Here is a 20,873-nt window from a genome sequence, read left to right as displayed (position 1 = left end):
TTATGTTTGGGTTGGGGAGAGGATTGTATCATCCTTTTTCAGTGACTGCAGGCTAATGTCCTCTGATCAGGGCACTGCCTCTAGAATCCAAGCCCAAGGAAAAAAGGCCAAACAGGGGGCTTATAGAGCACTCTAGGGAGGAGTTGGAAGCAGGGGGGCAGCTCTGGCTTAGAGGGACCTCTCTCTTTGCCCTGCAGAGGGCTGATGCTCTGGCTCTAGACTGTGTTGGACATAGTGCTTTGGACATAGCAGGCCCTCATTTGCTGAATGAATTAAAGAACAAAGAAGCTTGGCATCTGATCTTGGCCAGGTGGCAGGCACTTCCAGTACACAGTTCAGGAAACACTGCATTGCCTCCTACTGGATTTGAATTAGTTACAATCCAGGGGTGGGGCTGGACACTCACTGCTGAACTCTAACACCTGGAGAGGTGGGCCTGCTACAGAGGACATTCATTATTTTAGGAGTTAGAGCCCACATGTATCTCAATGACCCTGTTTCACAATCCACAGGGATGAACTGCTACAACTTTATGGATAGCAATTTTTTTTCTCTTTTGAGTTTTGGTAGAAAAATAGAAAGTTCTGCCAAGAGACAGAAAACATTTAAGAAAAATAATCATTATACAGTGTCAGGTTCAATCAGACATGAATCAGTGTGAATACACATGGATAAACCCTGAAATAGAAACACACCATAATTTACCTCTGACGCAGGCACTTGAAGACTCCAGAATGTCTCTCCTACTCAAAGTGCTGAGCAAAGCAGAGGGCTATAAACTGAGTCGAGGTATTTTAATCCCCTTGTACAAAAGATATAAAAAGGGCAAAGGACTAGACAGATTCTACTAGTCAGAAATATGTATCTGTTCATGGATGAGATAGAATTAAAATGTTTTTATTTCTTCCAAACAGGCTCATAGTAAAATCCTAACCTATTGAGCTCACTCTTCAGAATACATTGCTATCTGGTCTTCGAGTTCTGTGCTTGCTATAAAGCCTAATGCCAGGACAGAGCAGGTATCAGATCAGGGAGAGTTTTAACACCCACCCATGAAACACACAGTGGGGCACACAAAATAGGGCTTGTCAGCCATTGCTGCCTATGCCAGTGGTCCCAGCAGGGCTGGCAGTACCTGAGTACCAGTGCCTATAGGACACATTGCTTCTCATTGGGTGGTGTGCTCCCCCATATAACCCTTCTGTTCCCCAAGTACCACATGTTGACCTAAAGCCAAACCCTTGCCTGCACCCATCATAATCACACGTATTTCACATGGACTCTAGCTCCTAGCGAGTACTCCCTCAGGTAGGATGGGGCTCCCAGCAATGTCTTTATTACTCATGGCAGCACTACCACACTCTCTCCCCCTTATTTCAAGTATGTGTCACACAGAGGATTGTGGGTGCTGGTGTTCCCTCCTGCTATCCAAGTCCACCCTCCTTGGCTCCCCATGTATCCCAGTAGTCCTGGTACCAATCCGGGGCCTGAGGCGTACTTCCCAGGCAAGTGTTCAGGAAGGCGGCTTTGCTACTGTGGCTCTTTGCAGGTTGAGAGCAGCAGTTCCTGTGGTGAGGTCTCAATTGGCAACCCTGCATAAGTGTGTTAATAGACTTACTCCTTAGTCCCAACCAGGCTAGCTCATTTTAAAAGATACGGGGCTGGACACAATGAAAAATGGCATCTCTTTCACAGAAGTTCATAGGCCAACCTCCTGCGTGCCAGGGGACCATTGGGCCAAACTACAAATTTCCCTAGTATTTTAAATCTCAGTCGTGGCCTAAAATAACTCAGGTCAAGAATTCCTAATTCAGAATCACATCAGTAAGGGAAAAGGAAGGGAAAGCACTCATTTTAACACAGACCCAAGGACCAATGGTTATACTAGTACCTTTGCAGGATTGACTCAGAATGGAGGAAATCAACTATGGCAGTGGTCCCCAATTTTGGCACCAAAGCTCCTATGAGAATCTAATGCCTAATGACCTGAAGTGGAACCATACGTGGTAATGCTAGTGCTGGGGAGCAGCTGCAAATACAGGTGAAACCTTACTTGCTTGCCCACCACTCACTTCCTACTGGGCAGCTTGGGTTCCTAATAGGCCATGGATCGGTATTGGTCTGCGGCCTGGGGGTTGGGGACCGCTGAACTAGGGAACGTCCAAAGAATGTAAGCAAAAGTCCATAAAATACCACTTGAATTCTTTAAGCCTCCCCTTTTTCTCATTACCATATCCACCTCGCTAATCACCCAAACCATCCTCTTGCTCGACAATAAACTCCCATGTCTTCGGTTTGGGTTTTTAGTTCTTCCAGTGACTTTACACAATGAGATAAATTGGCTGTGCCATTTCAGAAGACTTCAAGTGCAAGAAATCAAAACTTAGGGTGAAAGCCCCACCTTTCACTTTCACCTACTTCCCAAGTATGCAGCCTTGGTTTTCCAAAGCCCCACTGGGGAAGAAGAGTCAACAGTGGAACTCTGTTCTGTGCAGGGAAAGGAAGGACAGATTCCACAGATCTCCAGAGGGAGGGGAGCTGCAGCCATTTTTTCTCATGGTCCTGGGCCAATCCTACGCAGCAAATTCTGTGCAAAGAAAACAGTCTCCAGGAGCAAACTTTTCTCTCCAGAAGACAAGTTATGTGCAGTTCTTTCCTATGTTGTACAAACCCCCCTCAGAAGCCTTGAAAAACTGTTAACAATGATGGTGCAGTCACTGACCTAAGCCTGAGCAGAGGATTAAATCCAGGGCTTTCTGGGATACCCTGCTGGTTGTGTCCCCATAGCCTTACATGTGCTTTCTATTGTCATAGTAGATTTACACTTCAAGGAGCCTGCTGTTGCCAAATGGGGCAGGTCTCCAGCTCCAGCTGACACCCCCCCACACCCCATGTGGGCCTCCTCCCTTCCTGTATGGGTGGCCTTTACCTGCCTGTACCAGGGAGGGCCCTCTTTCACTACTGCCCCTGGGGCACTTTTTAGGCTAACAGTTCCACAACTGCCCTGTGCACAGACAAGCAGATACCTCAGGAGGGATATTGATGTCACCAAGGCAATGCAGGCAGCCTGCACCAGCCTTACTCGTCATCTGTGTACACTGATAGTCCCCACCTTAGCAGGCCACAAATGCCAGCAAGGAAGTCTTCCACAGACCACGAAGAACGGGTTTGACTCTTGTCACAAGAGGGAGTGACAAGGTAGTGTCACTAGTGTGGGGGTTGGAGGTAGATGAAAATAGGGTGATCGTGGAGTCTGTGAAAGGCATTTCAGAGCAGCTTGGGCCTCATAGTCTCAGCTCAATTACAAATCTGAGACAGTCTAATTTGCTTAACCAGTTTTTCCAGTGACATTTAAATGCTGGCTTTCTTGGTTTCCGTAGCTTCTATGTTTCAAAAGTAAAATCCAGTAACAAAAACTCCAAAGTTTTCAAACTGAACAAATAAATAATAGTAACAATATTTACACAAGTATTTTACATTGAGAAATTCTACCATGACTGAGGAATGAAAAAACTGAGACCGTGCCCTGACCCTGGGGCTCAGACCTGGGTCCTGAACAGGTATGAAACCCCTGGGAGCTGATGGGTGGACAGGTGAGGTGGGAATGAGTAAAGATGTCTGGTTGGGGTCTCCTCCTGAGTCCAGGGAGGTGGGCTGGGCAGGAGGTATGGAGCTGTCCATAGATTAGGTTTCGAACAAATGACAAACCATACTTTGTCCTGATCAAGCACTGTGGTATGGTCAGGGTTACCAGGTGAGCTGCTCCTGAAGAATCTAGGGGGTCTTCTCTGACTACTGGCATGGTGGGGCCATCAGGGCACCTGTCCCAGGGAGTACAAAGCCAAGGCAGCTGTTGATCTCGAGCCCCTTTCCAGATAGGACAAGGAGCTGAGGTCAGGAATGATCCCCTTTTCCCTGGCCTATGTGACAAGGGGGATGTGGAATTCATTTGTGTCGAAGATCAGGGGCCTCCTGGGAGGGCTCGGGTCCCTGTCCGCCTTGTGGAGCAGCTTGAAGAGCCCGGTTCCAATGTTCATGGGGATCCCCATGATAATGCATTCAGATACTCCTGAAACCAACCAGAAAAAAGGTTAGAGAGCTTCTCAATACGCAGGTGGGTTGTCGCGAAAGACGACTGACTTAGGAGTAAGAAAGTGATATTTGACTCCCAGCTCCACAACACATCAAATGGTTGAACTTGGGCTCGTTACCCCTACTCCTCATCCATGACTTGGAGAGAGGTGGCAGTGGGCAGGGCCACAGGAGGGCAGCAGGGCCCTACATCCTGGTGGCAAGGTTGGGGTGCTAGGTCTTACTGCAGACTTGCTCTTACTGTTACCTTGGCCCTGGCTTTCTCCTGCCCCAAACTCTGTTCCTTTTATTTCCTTTCGCTCTTTATTATCTTAAAGAATTATGTAATTTCTCTTTCCTTTCATGTACAAGCTGTGCTCTTTTTGAAAGGAGGAGTTAATCTTAGGAGCAAAAAATAAGCCCTGTTTGGCAAACTCACACAAGAGAAAGAAGTGAGACAGGAAATGGCCACTAGGAAGCAGAGCTCTGGCAGTGAGAACGAAGGCCAGGCTTGGAACCCCTGCTTGGGCTGATGAGTGTGCCTTTGGCAGGCTGAGTGTCCTGTGCCCCAACCCCTTTCATGCTATCACCTTGGGCCTGCAGGGTCTTGGCATAAAAAAGGATAGAAGCAGGCTGTCAGTGCAGGACTCAGGGAAGAGCTAGGTGGGCAGCAGGCACTTTTGTGACAGTTCCCGCTCACATTCCCTTTCCCCTAGGCCTGCCAGAGATGTACTGTGAACGGGGTATAAGGGCAAAACTCTGCAGTTGGACTTGATGGCAGCAAAGTCAGTTTCCTTGGTCTTCCCACTTGTGAAAGGGTTTAATAACTACACTTCACAGAGGTGCTGAGATATTGGCATATAAGGTACCCAGCACAGAAGCTCAACAAGCATAAAAGGCATGCTGGCTGCCTTTCCCAGGGAGTCGGGACAGCAGGGATGCCTGGCATTGTTCCTCTGTCAGCCTAAGCACCTGTGCAGCCTAAAGACTGGTATGGCTCACTACAACTCCATGGGCTGGAAAAGTTCCCAGATGCCCAGGGTCAGTCTTTGCTTCTTGGACCAAAAGTTGTCTGTACCGAAAGAGAAGCCTTTGAACAGATGTGGGGGCATGCAGGATGCTCCAGCCAGGCTTTGGAGATAAAAGATTGATTGGCTCCAATTCCATGATCTGTGACTTTATTCTAAAAAAATAAAAGCTCTGCCTACTCAGTTAGCTAACCTCCCAAGAAGCTCTAGCCAGGCTTGAAGCTGCAAACAACCAAGGCCTTTGGTGATGCCCTAGAAACACCAAACCTACCACACACGGAGTCCTTCTGCCCAAAGTAAGCAGCATCAAAGAGGTGGTCAGCCGTCTTCTCAAAGGAGGCCAGCATCAGCACACTTTCCTTCATCTTGGCCAGGCCAAACCTAGTAATGCCCAGGACTTCACCCTGTGTCAAGGGAGACTGTGTCAGAGTGGCACCCATGCCACCTATGAAAGCTCAAAACCAAAATAGCATCCACTCAACAGAATAAGCAAAAATCAGCCACATAGTTGTTTCAACAGGGTCCTAACAGCTATCCGTCCCACCTGTGTCCCACTGAAGCCATTTATTAATCACTGACAACATGGATCCTTACACCCACACCAGGGGCTGTTAGAACAAAGAATTAAGAACTGAGAACTAGAATTAAGAATCTAACTTTTAAAAAAAGAAAGTACTACTTCTGAATATGTTTCTTAAGGCTCAAAGCCCTCACAACTCAAATAATTTAAAAGCCTCAAAGCAGGAATAGGAACATTCTATCATCATAAAAAGTACACTTATAAAAACTATATTACAATGTGGAAAATACATTAAATAAAAAGTTAGGATAAAAACAGTATGCCCACTATTTACTGCAACTACGGTAACAATCTATGCATATAGAGTAAGACTGGAAGGGAAAACTTAAAAATGACAGCTTTTATTGTAGGTGGTAGGAATGGGTCATTTTCCCACCTAGTTTCTGAATGTTCTACAACACAGTACAGGTTTGAGCGAGGTGGGTCAAGAAAACCATTGTCCTATGGTACTGCTAGAGGAAAGGCATTTTTGGGGAAAAGAAAAAATATATAACCAAACGACCAACCCCAGCCCCGCCCCCCAAAAGGTTAACTTATTCTTTACCTGGAACTGGCTACAGAAGTGAGATGAATGGGTTTAACAGCGAATGAACACCTTGATTTGCCAGGAAATCCTGGGCAGTTAGTGTAGGACTCAGGGAAGAGTCCTTTTGGCAATGGCTAGCTTTGCTTTAGGATAAAATTTCTAATAAGGACAAAAATCATGTTCCACCTTATCCCAGGAGGTTGTAATTTTTATACTGGAATTTTAGCAGAACACCTAGGTTAGTCACCATGCTTTGATTTTTGGGTGATGGTGACATTTTATTTTCCCTCACTGATGCTCATCACAGACAGCTGTGTATTCCACAAATTTAGAAGCTTCACAGCTCCATTCTCCTGAGACCGGGTTCCTCCCACGAACCTTGTATGTCATCAAGTCGGAGAGTAGCATCACATGCCTCCTGTCGATGCTCATACCGTGGTTGACCATCGTGTACTGGATTTCATTGATGATAGTCGTCCGGGCAGCTTCGATGCCCAGAGTTTTTTCTACCTACAGAGAGCCAGGATGAGTAGAAGCAGCCACCTTCGGGATGCTACCCTACTTCTCTATGTCCTCCTTTGCCCTACAGGTTCACAGCAAGCCCCACCCCCTTTTCCAAAATTGGATCTTTAGTGTTGGATCCAGAGCAAACAGCAGGGTCTGAGAAGTGCACCAGGAACCAGCCGAGGGTCTGGAGGGGGCACTAAAGGAGAGAGAACAACCGTAACTTGACCCTGGGTATTAGCAGTACCTCATATGTGTTATTGGAGGTGGTTCGGGTGCCCTTCACACCATGGGTGGCCATGACGGCCCTCAGGTTATCACCCTCTACCAGGAGCTTGTATTTCTCCTTTCCACTCTGCTCGTCGATGTGGATGACAGCCCTGGACACCTCTGGGATGCCCTGCACCACCACCTGGACTCAGAGAGACAGAAGGCTTGAGATCCTGCAGTGTCCGCAGCCCCCATCAACCTGGTAGTCTCAGAAACCATAGTGGCTGTGAAACTTGGAATGTCACGCCCTGAGTTTGTTACCTTGATCATCCCTGCTTCTCAGTGGTGATTATCAGTTCCATACCAAACCTAAAAAGTGCCCGTGTCCTGCTTTGGGGATTAGGGAGAAAGCAGAAGTTCAGGGGATTACCTCATTCTGTGATTAGTTTTAGATGAGAGAACAGCGAGGAATCTAACAGGGAGAGCTAACGTGGCAGTGTGAGTGCTGACTGATTCCTTAGGGATGTGGCAAAGAAGAAATAAAGAAATGGGGTGCCAGTCTCAGTAGTGACAGAGTCCTTAGGGTTCTCTGATGCCTGGACATTCACATTAGAGGTAAATGTGGTCTCTTTCTTTACAAATCCCCAGGCATTAGGCTGGGCAGGACTGTGAAGGGGTCACTTTTGTCTCACCTTGGGGAGATCCTCTTTCAGGAACTGCAGCACGTAGTACATGGAGCTCTTGCTGTTCTCTCTGGGGGTGACACATACCACAGCCTCACCATGAACAGCCACATCACCTGGCTTCACACGGAGCTTGGACGTGCAGATGGAATACCGCACCGTTTCGGCATTCACCTGCAAGATGGCCGGGGATTGAGTGGGGGGCGAGGGAGAGGAACATCCAGGATGTTACTGACGGGTACGGAGCCTAAAATTCCAGTGTTTCTCAGACTTTTTTCATCACTGGCCCTCTAAGAAGCCTTTTTAGTCATTTTTTCCCTTAATCTTTCTCTCCACCATGAAATTTTAATACCAGAGATAAGTTTTTGTTTGTGTAACTGTATGTAAATAAAGAGTATAAAAAGCTTTTTTATAACCCCCTATTAAAAATGCATGCTCAATTCATGGCAACAAACACAGACTCCAGGGGAGGTCTAGGAGGTGGGAGGTTCGAGGCCGGGACCATCTAAAAGCATCAGTGGAGCCCACTCTTTATTGACCTCACCATAACTCCTTGTGTGCTACACTCCTCAATGTTACCTGGCTCTTCTGGTAAAAGACCCACAAAGCAGGCCGCCAGAGCCAGGTTAGAGAATTCCCCAACCTGGAGGACTGGCTGCTTAATTTGGGTCATCTGTCATACGGATAACATGTGAACTTGGTACTTGAGAGAAAAGGCTTTACAACTAGTATTGATTTTAAGAACCTGAGAGAAAGAGGAAGGTACCAGTATGTTACTCAGTTTGCATCCCCACCTCTGTCTATCCTTGAGAAATGCTGATAATCTTTAAACTGTTACCTATTATGTAAATGCCAATATAATAAGCCATGTTAACCTACCTATCCAAAAACATTTACTGTGCTAGCCAGGTGCTGTGTTGGTTGCTGCGGGCCACAGATATGTAAGACACAGCCAGCCTGATGGTCCTTCTAGACGCTGGGAAGATGGCAAGGACACCAATTATTGTAACACTTTGTCATAGTGAATGGGTGTTGTGGCCTACACAAAATTTCGCTCAATTTCCTGTGTATGTCTGTGTCAGTCAGGTTTAGTAACAAAGAATGTGAAGGGAGAGCAGACTTACACAGAACGGCAACCAAAAGAAAGCATCTGCAATGCTTCTTGGGTCTTGCTTTGCTCCTGCTCTAGTTTATCAGTGCCTATCTTGGGACTAACAGAGGATGACTTCCTCTACACAATTAATTATGTGACTCACTTCCAGTCTCAGAAGTCTAATCCGTTCCAGGGAGAGCTTCACGAGAATAAAGCAATCATCAGGAAGAAACACTTCTTCAATATACTCTGAAATCTGTAGTGTCAAGAAGGTTAGAATGTTAATCAGTCACCTTCCCCTTTCCTAAGAGCACTGACTGGTTTATCTACTGCTAACTGGTTTTTATACTTGCAATGCTGCTGATGTAGTTTACTTTTTATTAAGAAAGATTTCTCCTTACCTCTCCCAAGAGGGTTTTCTCAATTCTCCCTTTCACGAGACGAGCATAATCTGCATCATCATCCTTGTCTAGCTGTGCCGTGATGATTGGAGTACTATGAGAAGGAAAGGAAAAACAGTTGCAGCAAAGGGTAAGCCTGTTGGAAGACTACTGCTTTGTTAAATCCAAGTACTATTTAGAATTGTGATGTTAAAAGCAACTGCAATTTATTGAGTATTCACTGTGTGTTGAGCATGCCCCTATCAACATTCTCATTCAGATTTACTATTTTTGGAGCTCATGAGATAACCCACTCTACCAGTGAATGAAACGACTTTCAGAAAGTTCTTCCTAACCAAGTGAACCTACATCTTCTTCTTTGGTCCTAATAAGTAGCTATTTTAGTTCTGTTCCCTGAGTAAATTGGCCCTTTGTATGTTACAGCTTGCTCCATCCCTCTCCCTCAGCCTCATTAGCTCCTTTCCAGGATGCCCCTAGCTCCACCAACCACTAGCCATCAGCTTCCATCCTCATTGTCCGGGATGGTGTCCCCAGAACACACATTCCTGGAAGAAATCTGACCAACACAGAGGAGGCAGGCAGAGCTCCTGCCACCCTGACGTCCATAGCTGCTGTCCTAGAATCAACTGCAGTTTTCGCTTTATGCTATTTGTTATTTTGTTAGATTCAGATCATAGGTGAATCCTCATTTTGACATCAAATGCACTGTAATGTATTTTTATCTTTTCTAGTTTCAGATCACCTATAGATCCTATCATGAAATCATGCGGCAATCACAGAATATGGCCACAGTCCAAGTGGTAGACACGTTATTTAGGCCTAGTTAGGCTGGAAATGTGACACCAAAAGTTTGAAATCTTCAGTGACACACTGCTCTAATTTTTCCAGTTGTTTTTTATGTTTCTCTCTTTTATGTGACCTTTGGCCACAAAAAACTACTTTTTCAATTTTGACTGTATCCAGTTTCAACTTATTTTTTCTCAAGTAGAGTTTTTAAAAACTAAAATATGATTAACACAAGCATACCACTAGAGTTTGAGATATTGCCCACTAGAGTATTACATGTGACTAAGAGAATCATTGTTTCTCAAGAAATATGACAGGCAATTTGGAACAGAAGAAAAACAGAAGTAGGGCACCTGATGGCCTTGGAAGCATTGATGATCTCTTTGATCCGGGGCACGCCTAGGGTGATGTTCATGGAGGCTACACCTGCAAAGTGGAATGTCTTCAGGGTCATCTGGGTGCCTGGTTCACCAATGCTCTGAGCACAGAGTGCGCCTACTGCAGAACCTGGCTCCATCTGTGCCCTACAAGAAAAAGATATGGATGAAAGTACAGCAAAACTGCTGGGGAGGGGCTTCTGGTATTTCTTTTTGATAGGAAAAATGCAGATGCCATTGGGTTCAGGAAGGAATTGGCACTGAGCTGGGATGCACTAGTGACAGAGGAAGAACCTGGGACAGATCAGTAATATTTGCAGCCAGGGGCACGTGATGCTCAGAGGGGTAGGGTAATGAAAGTGATACTGTGGCTCCTTGTGGTCAGCGTGCGACGACAGGGCCCAAATGTCTATTGCATGGAGAAGATCCGAGAGCTTTGCTAACGTGGTACTGAAGGCAAACGGAGTAGCTAACACCTTCCAAATATACTGGCAGTTTCTCTGTGAGGAGAGACACTCAGAAATTTCTTTGCAATTATTTCCACATCTTGGGACATCTAGTCAATGTACCCACTGGAATCCCTAGATAAGAGGTGATAGAACCTGTTCAACCACTGGGAGTCAGTAAGTGGTGCTGGTGCAGGATTTTGTTTCCATGGAGAAACAGGAAGGATATGAGAGACCCATGTGACTGCATGACAGTCCAAGATAATTAGCATCCCTACCTCATGTACTTGTCCCTACAGGTTTCCAGAAACTTTTCTATTTGGGTAGGGGTGATCCGGTCCAACTGGTAGAGCACACGGGGCTGGAAGAATAAAACCAAGTACAGGTTAGGGCTGGAAACACCTGAAAATTCCTCAGTATCTTTCCTAACCTGTTGGGAAAGGCCGTTACCTCTGTCGTGCCGTTATCGTTGATACCATATTTATCTCTGGTTTTCTTGATCTTCTCAGAGACCCCCTTGATGAATTTTTTTATTTCCTGTAATATTACACAGTAAATATCATTTGTATATTTCCTAGTAATTCAGATGACACAATGCAATTTATAAACTTTAGTAATAGGAAAACATATTTTAGTGACAGCTGAATATATACTATTAGGGACACAATATGGATATAGGTTCTGAAATGAAATGTTTTTCCAAGGAATACACCATACTGTCCACACCCTGGCCATATAACTTATTGTTTTAGGTATTTCTAAGGCCTTTTTACTCTAGTGATGACTCAGCAATGGCACGTACCAGCCACTTTCCCAGTCCCACTATGCCGCCCATACATGGCACATGAGAGTCACACCAGGGTAAGTCTTTATATCTGCTGCTTTCTCTTCTGCTCTCTATGCTGTCTACATTCACACAGCTCAGAGCAGGTAGGAGTCTGCCATCTATACTTTTAATCTCTAGATTGATCAATTTTTGAGAATTTCTTCTGAAGTTGTTATATCAATTTAAATACAAGCAAAAGCATAACTTCATAGACATATATACATTTTGAACACATGTTCTGAGCTTTCTTTATTTCAAAGGAAATGCTCCTAAACCCAGCTTCTCTTCCTCTGTCTCTCATCTCTGCTTCACTCCCCCAGTCTCACACTCCCTTCCCATACACAATCAGAACTTTGGAAGAATTCCTGGAAACCACTCTCAAAGCTAAAAATGAAACATGAGTATATTTGCTATTCTTGCTGAACTTAAGAACAGTAGTCTAAGACCTGGGACAGCAACAAAATGGAGCAAGGAAAGTGAAAAGTGCATCATGTGGCAGGTCCACAGGGTAGAGCTAGAGGCTACACACCTGACTTGAAGTTTTCTAGCAACCACTCAAAAAGGAAAACCTATCTGTTTTGTAACTGATTGTGTGTCTGTGAAATAAACCAAGCCTTGTGGTCACTCCTAGAACCAGGATTGGCCAGCACCTCCTTTTCGGGGAGTGCTTATAGAGAGGAGATGGTGTGGTGTGCTTTGATGAGCTACATGTACCAAAATCTTCTTCCCATGGGGTCACACATCAGCCCCGTGGGACTGACTCAGAGTACTTCTCAGGTGAGCTGATGGCGCACACCATGTGGTAGCAGCAGTCCTTCAGAGGTCGCAGCAGAGGCAATGCTGGCCCAGCAGCTGGCTGCTGATTTTATCCAGGTGAGAATACGGGGAGAGTGAACAGAGTACACTTTCCCTCAAGCAGCCTTCTGGGAATTATGATTTCCCTCAATGGTTTTAGATAAATCATGGTGACAGTGAGCATGAATGGCACTCTGGCCAACCGTATGCATCTGGCTGCTCTATGTAGCTGGGTGAGGACAGATCCACACACATGGACAGAACAGTGAGCTGGTCGAGTATATGGCCTGAGGGTGGACCATATAGTGCCTCATGAGGTTTTGCTTCTCCATTCTAAGGTTGGCTGAGGGGCTCCCAAGGAGAAGAGCAGCATGTCCTGTCCCACATCTAGGCAGTATCACATAGCTGAAAAAGCCTCAAGTTTTGTTTGAAACCAGTGTTTTAAAAAGCAGACTAGATCAGAAACCCACTTTTGCAAAAACTAAACTCTATAAGGCACCTGTAGAGAGCTTAACACTTACTGACCCAGTTCTTTCCTAACCGTGCAAGAGTAAATTTCTTTAGCCTCCCACAGACTATCTAGCAATTTCTAGTATGACTTTTTTTGAAAGTAAAACAGTCCATGCTCATGGACCTTTCCCAGTCTGCTGCTCCCTGGCTCAGTGAGACCTTCCCATGAGGTGGCATGGCATCGGCCCCATTACTCTAGAGTAGAAGGCACTGAGAGGCTGGAGGAGGTCAGGGGTGTGGCTAAGGTGACAAGCTCTTCACAATATCAGATTATCCTACTCTAGGGTAGAAAGTAGTCTGCTTTGGGAGCAGGGGTTTCTGCAATGTATTCTCTGCCCATTAAGAGTTTCAGTCTGTCTCTTAGGAGTCCAGGTGACCAAGGAGCTACCTGGGGAGGGGCGGGTGTCTATCATACCTTGGCTGTCTCTTGTTCATGAACATAGCTTTCTCGTTACTGCCCTTCTTCTCATTGAAAAAGCGTGGAGATACACACAGGGTTACTGTGCTACTTAGCCATCATTTTATACAGACAGGACTTTTATTAATTTGCAAAAACTTGAAAATTCTTGAGAGGCTTTTTTTAAAGAGAAACTCTCCAGGCTTACTTACTAATTATGAGTTTGAGACTGCATTTTCAGATATAGCCAGTTATTGTGAATCAGAGAAGGAAACTAGAGCTGTAGAGGGCAGTGGAGCGATCTCTCCTGGCACGACTCTGGTTAATAGTAGGAATATGCAGAGGCCTTAATACCTGCTGCTATTTAATTTTTCTCCTGTATCCTTCAGTGTAAAGAGCCTCTTTCACATCAGTAACTTCCTCCCCCAGCCTAGTTGTCTCGCTGTCATTATGTCCTTTATGGCAACCTCCTGAAAGCTCTTTTGGCTCAGACATTGCCATTCGATCACCAGGTGTTAAAGGCTGCCCCACCTGTTGGCGCAGGGAAACCAGAACGAGGCCGAGCAGACCCGGGGGATTTTCATCTGTGAGGAACTTTGCACACATAGGAATAGAGAGGACAAACCTAATACCATCCCCTCTGCCCACCTTAAAAACTGGAAATTCAATCTTTCAGCTGCCACCCACAGGGACCAGCTTCTAGTGGTTTTGCTGAAATGAATGACTTTCTTTACACAAAAGTTAGATATTCTAGAGGTTAAGAAAAAAGCTCATTTTGCAAAAATAAAAACTAAAATAAGCTAGTAAGACTTCAGCTAAATCAAACCATGCATACTATAGGGAACTCACAACATGGCAACTGGCAGGCAATTAGTCACACGATTAACCAGCGAAGTCTCACACTCGTGCTATAGTATGTCTGTGAGCATGGGCACCAGCCTCTGGCAGGGCTAGTGCTCAATGCCACTCAGGAGCTGCCTCTGCTGCCTCAGCTCTGGCACAGGCTAGGGCCAGAGAACATTTCAGCTGCTCAGACAAATCTATCTGGCCAGTGGATTTTGAACCCTCTTAGCAAATCTGAGTTCATCAAATTGTGAGCCACTGAAGGGCAAGGACATATTTGGCCATCTTTGTGTTCCTGGGATCTACATGGCATGTGACATACTGATGGCTGAACAAGTGCTTGCTGAATAAATACTGCTGGTCAGTGGGTCACCCATTAAACCTTGTCAAAGGCGAGAAAGGAACCAATCCAAAATGATGAATAGAGAAGTTGTGTTTGCCAGCACTGGGATGGAAATTTGTTGTCTCTGGTGCTGGCAAACAGCTGGATCGTTGCTAGAATTCACTCTTTTATGCTCAGCAGTCACAGCATGCTAAGTGCATTACCTCATTATATTTCTCATAGCCTGTCTCAGTTAAGGTCTTCAAGGATAAACAGAGAAACAAATAAGTAAATATAATTATGTAGAAAAACCAAATTACAATCCTAATTTGTTAAAAAAAAAAAATCTGTGGAATAAAAACAAAGGCACTCGATCTAGCCACACTCTTGATTTTTACCCATATTAAAACTATTGTTTTAATCTTGACTTTAAACATTAAAGTCTAGAAGAGTCTCTTTTTCACCTTTCATACCTCAATATAAAAAGAAAGGAGGAAAGGGCTTCCTTAATTGTTTTTAAAGTTTCACTTGGTGGTTTTTATTTTTGATATACTGAAAGGGATACATTCCTGCTGATTTTGTGCTGCACCTGAATTACCAATCAGCACATCAAAAAAACCATTTACTGATTTCCGCACCCTTTTGCTTTTGATCACAACCATAATTCTAAATAAGAGCTGCTTGAGCAGGTCAGTGAAATGAGTAAAACAAAAACAAACGAGCTAAAAAACCTTAAGATATCAATGTAACATAACAGCTCCATGGAAAAAAAGGAAGGCTGACTCCATGGATTTTTGATTCATACTATGGTAAGAGAAGGAACAATTTAAAATAAATGGTATTAAAATACCATTACAAATAGAAATTAGTAGGATTCAGAATGACCTGAGGAGAGAGCTACTCCACAGGATAAGAAGGGTTTTCATGTGGATAGGACTTTAAAAAAATCAGTTCTTTAGCTAAAGCATTTTTCTTCTAATAGGGAAACACTTGTGTAAGAGATAATAAACTAAGAAAGACATGAGATAAATTCTTTGTATTGGCTTGTAAGATTTTGCCAAGGCCGTTATTGAATTTCTTAACAAAGAAACACTTACATAAAACCCCTCAGCTTATAAAATTCACCTGCCGGCACTTGGCAAACTATTTTTTTGAGACAGCCAAGCCGGGTAAGACTACCACCCTGGAGCATACCTGCAGAAAGCTGTCCTGGCAGCAAAGGAACTCGTTCTTCTTCATGATCGACTCAGTGGTCAGGATCAATTCGTTTTTACTGAGAGCAGGTTCACTCTGACACGGGAAGACTGCCTCAAGTATTAAAAACAGGGAACAGTGTGATGTGTGGGGGTGATGAAGAAGGAAGCAGTATTAATTGAGAGAATTTATGACACAAACAACCTTACTCAGAGTTAGCTTTAAGCAACCTGTGATGTTTTTTCCCTTCAAAATAAATTTTAGACTTAACCTTTAATGTGGAGGTGAAAACAGGGTAAACTAATACTCCACCTTATTACACCAAGGCTTCTGGGTTATTCAGTGGGTTTTGTTCCATTACTCCCCAACCTTTACCCAACCCCAGATTTGCATTTAAAATACAGATTGTTGTTTTAAAAAACCCTAAACATTACAAGAGTGAAAAAACTTCTCCATTCCCAAGCACATGGAATTTCCCCCAGTTTTAATGGTTGCATGCCATCCTAATGTACAGGCAGACCATTATGTATTTGAGCTATCCACTGTTGATGGCTTGCCTATACTACAAACAATGCTGGAAATACACTCGGCACATTTAGATCTTTTCTGTAGGGCAGATTCCTATACGTAGAACTGCTGGGTCAAAAGGTACCCACAATTTAAATTCAGATCAGTATTGTCAAATTAGCTTCCCAAAATGGTTCTAAATTATACCCCCCAGTTGAAGTATGTGTAATGTGTCTGTTTTTCAATACCCATGACTTATAACACTGGTATCTATTACACTTTACTAGACACAGAGTAACCAAAGCCCTCTTCTCCTGGCATTTGATTACTACCAATAACTAGACTTTGAAATCGAGAAAATATTCTTTCCTTTAGTATTTGGGAAAATTATGCAGAGTAACACAAAAAAGAAAACTATTGACCCAGTAGTTGGGCAGATATGACTGAGCATTAACTGTATGTAATATTCCAAAGGGTATCTCCATTCTAAAGAAATGTCCTCGAAAAACACTTTAACCCCAGATATAATGCTAAGTCTTACTTTGATGTTGTCCAGAACTCTTTTAAACTCCAAGGGTTCATCTTTTCCCTCCATAGCTGCAGGATCTAAGCCATCTCCCCCATAAATGAACTGGATAATATCACCCGTAGAGCTTCGAACTGTTAAATCATACTGTGAGCAAAGATCTTCAAGGGACTTTACAAGCCTTCTCTAGAGGGAAAAAAGAGAAAAAACAAAGCTCAGATGTTTTTGAGGAGACTAGTTACATGTACAGAGGATGAGCTTTGCAACTCTAATTTTCAAGATTACTAGCACTTCAATCACATAAAAACATTAGAAATCCCTTAAAAAGATTCCCCTGACCCCAAGAGCACCTCACTAGCCTGTCTAGGGGGATTTAGAATATGCTCCAACCTTCAGCCCTTAAGTGTATTTTAAAATACATGCAATTTAAACTCCATCACCCTCAAAAGACTATGCAAACACTGTTTTTCTAGTCTGCTTGGCCTTCCCTCTTATTCCCTAAGGTATAAATTAATGCAATAGCTTTGTATTTCTAAACACCACTTAATCTAGGACCCCTGTGGACTTCAAAATGAATTACAGAGGATCAGGTGCAGACCCTCTTTTGGGACACAGGGGAAAGAAGAGAGAACAGGGAGAGCATTGTGTTTGAATCAGCAGGCAGCAGCCATTTCTCAAACCTGTTTAGGGAAAACCTTCCACCAGCAGAACACACTCTAGCCAGCAATGTGATGGTGGCTCAGTGAATTAAAGAGAAAGAAATTTTTCTCCAGGCAACTTCAAAACAAAAATCCCTCACGCCAGAACCAATTTGTTCTAGGGTAACACATTGCTCTGGGAAAGTCATACTCACTACTCCAAAAAGGTAAAGACAAAAAGCAGTCAAAAGACATCCTGGCTAGAGTGGTAAAAGCATTTCAGTCTGTTAGGTTTCTGACAACAGCAGCACACTCCAAAACTGAAGGGCAATTTCCCATCAAAAGATGATTAAAAGGGAAGTATCAGTAATAACATCCGAGGCACAAAAGAGGTTATGAAAATAGGTGTCTACTGACCCAAGTCCATTTTCACCCTCATCGACCTTGTTTATTCTGGCTCACTCATTCATATCTCTGGACTATCAATGCTGGTTTCCCAGAATGCAAAAGACCATGCTGCTCAAACTGGGAACACAGTGGGGAGAAAAGGGACACAAAGCCATGCAAGTTCATGGCCCAGCAACTTGGAGTGTTAACTTTATCTGGTGTTGGAAGTAGAGAAAAACAATGAAATTAAAAAAACAACAACAACATAGATTATAGACCACACAGAGTAGAAGTGAAAATTAGACTGCAGAAAAAATGTCTTATGCAAGAACAAAGTAGGAATGTATTTCTATTCCTCTACCATTAGAGGTACCTTTGACAGGCACAGCAAACCCTCTAGTTTAGCCCTGTCCACTTGAACCTATTACCCTAGAACTGTACACATAGTGGAGAAAGAGTCATCCTTCTGAGTCTTCCTGTGGGCACTGGAATAGGTTCCTAGAGTCAATTGGAATGGCACGAATGAGTTATGTAAATAGTTCAAAGCGAGAAGCAGAGTCCTCTCAATAATCAGGAGGTCCATGTTGTCACTCCCATTTTCATGTACTGGAAACAGAGGGTCAGTGAGGTTCCACAGCAAGTCCCAGGAGGCACCTCTAGTCCATGTTCTCCTCTAGTGGAGCTTCGGTATGTGTGGTTTTGGCCCAGTCTTAAAAACTTTAGGTACATAGCGTGATTTGGAACATTAACATTACCTTTTTTGTTATTTATTTCCAGAGCACCTATGTTCCTTAACTTTTCTATTTAAATACCAAGACCAGATACATGATAGCTCACGTACAAAATGTGTAAACACTCAACAGTCGAAATCCACAGAGCCCTGTCCCACTCTGTTCTAATGACCTGCATTGCTTCAAGTTACCTGCATGTATCCTGTTTCAGCTGTCTTTACAGCTGTGTCGACCAGACCTTCCCGGCCAGCCATTGTGTGAAAGAAAAACTCAGTCGGTGTCAAACCAGAATAAAAGCTATTAGCCACAAAGCCTTTGGCAGCTGGGAGCTGAAGAGGTAGGAAAAAAAAAAAAAAGAGAGAGAGAGAGAAAAATCAAACAAACAAAAAAAAGAGCCAAGGTCCACAATTCCAAAATCCCTTCAAATCAGAAAATGACCCATTTTTAGGCTATAAATACACCTGGCCAATACACTTGCATGAAGTGACAGGCTTTATCACCCTTTCCTAAAGGAGAAACAATCTGGCACAACCCATCCTCACCAAAGTCAAGGAAGGCGAGGTCTCAGCCAGGGGTGGTACTGGTGCCAGTGGCGGGCAAGTAGTTCAGGAGAGGGAAAGCAAAGCCCGGGCTGTTACCCATAGAGCAGACAAGCAATCAAGGACCTCAGAGAGCATCCACTAAGTGCAGTATTGTGCCTGTTCCCTGGGAAATGACTCCCTTAAAGACATTCTTACCATGGGCTGGGCTTGCCCACCTTCAAAACATAACCAGGTGTTGCTAATGTTTACAAGGGCTGATTTTGGGGCACTCAAAATGTTCTACAAGTAGATTATGGCAATGATCACACAACTATGTGACTATACTAGGTCACTGGAACCATACACTTTAAATGGATGATTATGATAAATAAAACGGATTTCAATAACATTGTAAAAAAATACATACACATATAAAACATCATGTGAAATGGCCAAATGGCCTTTGATCTAGATAGGTCTATATTACTTAGAGGACAATCTAGATGCATAGGCCAACCTTCTGCTTCCTCTATTTTGTTTAAGGGGCAGCTGGTTCATAGATTGAGAAATATGGATGCCCCTGGCCTGTCCTCTAAATTGGTCAGGCTGCCTTTGAACTTTGAGCCTGACAAGCTCAGGCAGGTACCATTCCAGTGACCACTTATCTGCCTGCCCTTTAGCAAATTCTGATGTTAGGCAGAGGACCTGAATTATTCCTGGGGCTACCTGATGCAGAGGCTGTCCATATACTACTCTCAGTACAGCAGTCCTACCTCCCCAGGAGGGTCTGGACAAAAATCCTGCAGTTCCATAGGTCAAGAGCAGCTGAGGCTCAGTGCTTTAATGAGAATAACTGCTGACTCTGAACCCAGAATTTACTGAGTGACCAAATCTACTCTGTAAGTTCCTTGACTACAGATTTAATAGTTGCTTGACTCTGAGTCCCAGAATGACCCAAGCACAAGTTTGTCTCCCACCCTCTCTGCTTACACGAGTGCCCAAACCACAAGGACAATGGAACTCAGAAGGCATTTAAAAGTTGAGTGTGAGAATTCTAGAGAGAACCTGAAATTTTCGGGTCATTTCAGTGTGGTTCATACTATCACTTTTTAAAAACCCTTATACTTTTAATGAAGGTGTCCCCCAAACAAGCATACAGATTGAACATATACATAAGGTAACTATAGGTTTTAATTTTTAAAGGTAATTTGGGGGTAACCTGTAATCTTCCTTGGAGAGAAAGTATATAAGAGGGCACCGTTCCAAGTTTTATAGGTCTGAGTTTAATAAGCTTCCTTCTACACGGCTGAGTTTGGGTTGAAAAGAGAATAGTAACTCTGAGCAGCGCTTGCCCTTATAATTTGCCTCCAGAAGACCTGCCACAGACCCTCAGTTACTTTCTTTTGCACTGTTGCTAGACATCCTTCAAAGTTCTGTCTCATCCTCTACTACTTACCTTTGAGTGTTTTTCAAAGTGAGGCAAGGACCTGTTTTCAAAGCCATCTGGCACTCGGGAGCCACTGATGGCTTGCTGTCCCACACAGGCAATCATCTGTGATATGTTAATGAAGGAACCTGGGGAAGCGGGTCAGGAATATTAACAGTCATTTACTGAAATGACATTAGCTAACATGCAAGCAGATCTGCGGGATAAGACAGGAACACAACGTAGCACAGCCCCTTATCCTTAATAAGTTCACGGTATGGGGATAGTAAAAGATGGAACCGGAAAAATACAAGGTAGAGCTGTTGTTGGTAACAGAAAAAAGGTGGAGAGAGGGCTAGAGGTGCCCAGGGGCAAATAAGCTCTTTGGATAGGAGGAAAGACTTCTAGGGGAGTCTTCAAGAGACAGCAGCTACCAGACTGAAATTTTGGAGGACATTATGATTTAGACATAATAAGGGGCAGGGGGAGGAATTCCAAAGTGGGTGGAAAAGTGGTAAGCAAAGCCACAGAAATGGTAATGGTGT

At 43.9% G+C, this 20,873-nt stretch overlaps 1 protein-coding gene across 2 annotated transcripts in view; it reads right to left on the bottom strand.

Annotated features, from left to right (window-relative positions):
• Positions 1–3,424: 3,424 nt before the first annotated feature.
• Positions 3,425–20,873, bottom strand: part of POLR3A (RNA polymerase III subunit A) — a 42,724-nt gene continuing 25,275 nt past the window's right edge. Inside the window, exons 18-31 of one of the 2 annotated variants that reach the window (XM_016159445.2) lie at positions 20,359–20,477; positions 18,573–18,710; positions 16,641–16,811; positions 15,593–15,706; positions 11,156–11,242; positions 10,984–11,066; positions 10,236–10,406; positions 9,097–9,190; positions 8,859–8,951; positions 7,612–7,776; positions 6,957–7,121; positions 6,584–6,715; positions 5,371–5,503; positions 3,425–4,069 (exon numbers count right to left, since the gene is read on the bottom strand). In XM_016159445.2, coding sequence (XP_016014931.1) covers positions 3,921–4,069; positions 5,371–5,503; positions 6,584–6,715; positions 6,957–7,121; positions 7,612–7,776; positions 8,859–8,951; positions 9,097–9,190; positions 10,236–10,406; positions 10,984–11,066; positions 11,156–11,242; positions 15,593–15,706; positions 16,641–16,811; positions 18,573–18,710; positions 20,359–20,477 — 1,814 coding nt within the window. In that variant the 3' untranslated portion in view covers positions 3,425–3,920. The remainder of the gene's footprint in view (positions 4,070–5,370; positions 5,504–6,583; positions 6,716–6,956; positions 7,122–7,611; positions 7,777–8,858; positions 8,952–9,096; positions 9,191–10,235; positions 10,407–10,983; positions 11,067–11,155; positions 11,243–15,592; positions 15,707–16,640; positions 16,812–18,572; positions 18,711–20,358; positions 20,478–20,873) is intronic. The other variant, XM_036222665.1, reaches the window with a different exon arrangement.

This window comes from Rousettus aegyptiacus, unplaced genomic scaffold, assembly GCF_014176215.1.
Source record: "Rousettus aegyptiacus isolate mRouAeg1 unplaced genomic scaffold, mRouAeg1.p scaffold_m13_p_6, whole genome shotgun sequence".
NCBI classification, from domain to species: domain Eukaryota; kingdom Metazoa; phylum Chordata; class Mammalia; order Chiroptera; family Pteropodidae; genus Rousettus; species Rousettus aegyptiacus.
The sequence above is the reverse complement of the archived record's forward strand: the minus strand, read 5'-3'. Positions and strand labels throughout refer to the sequence as shown.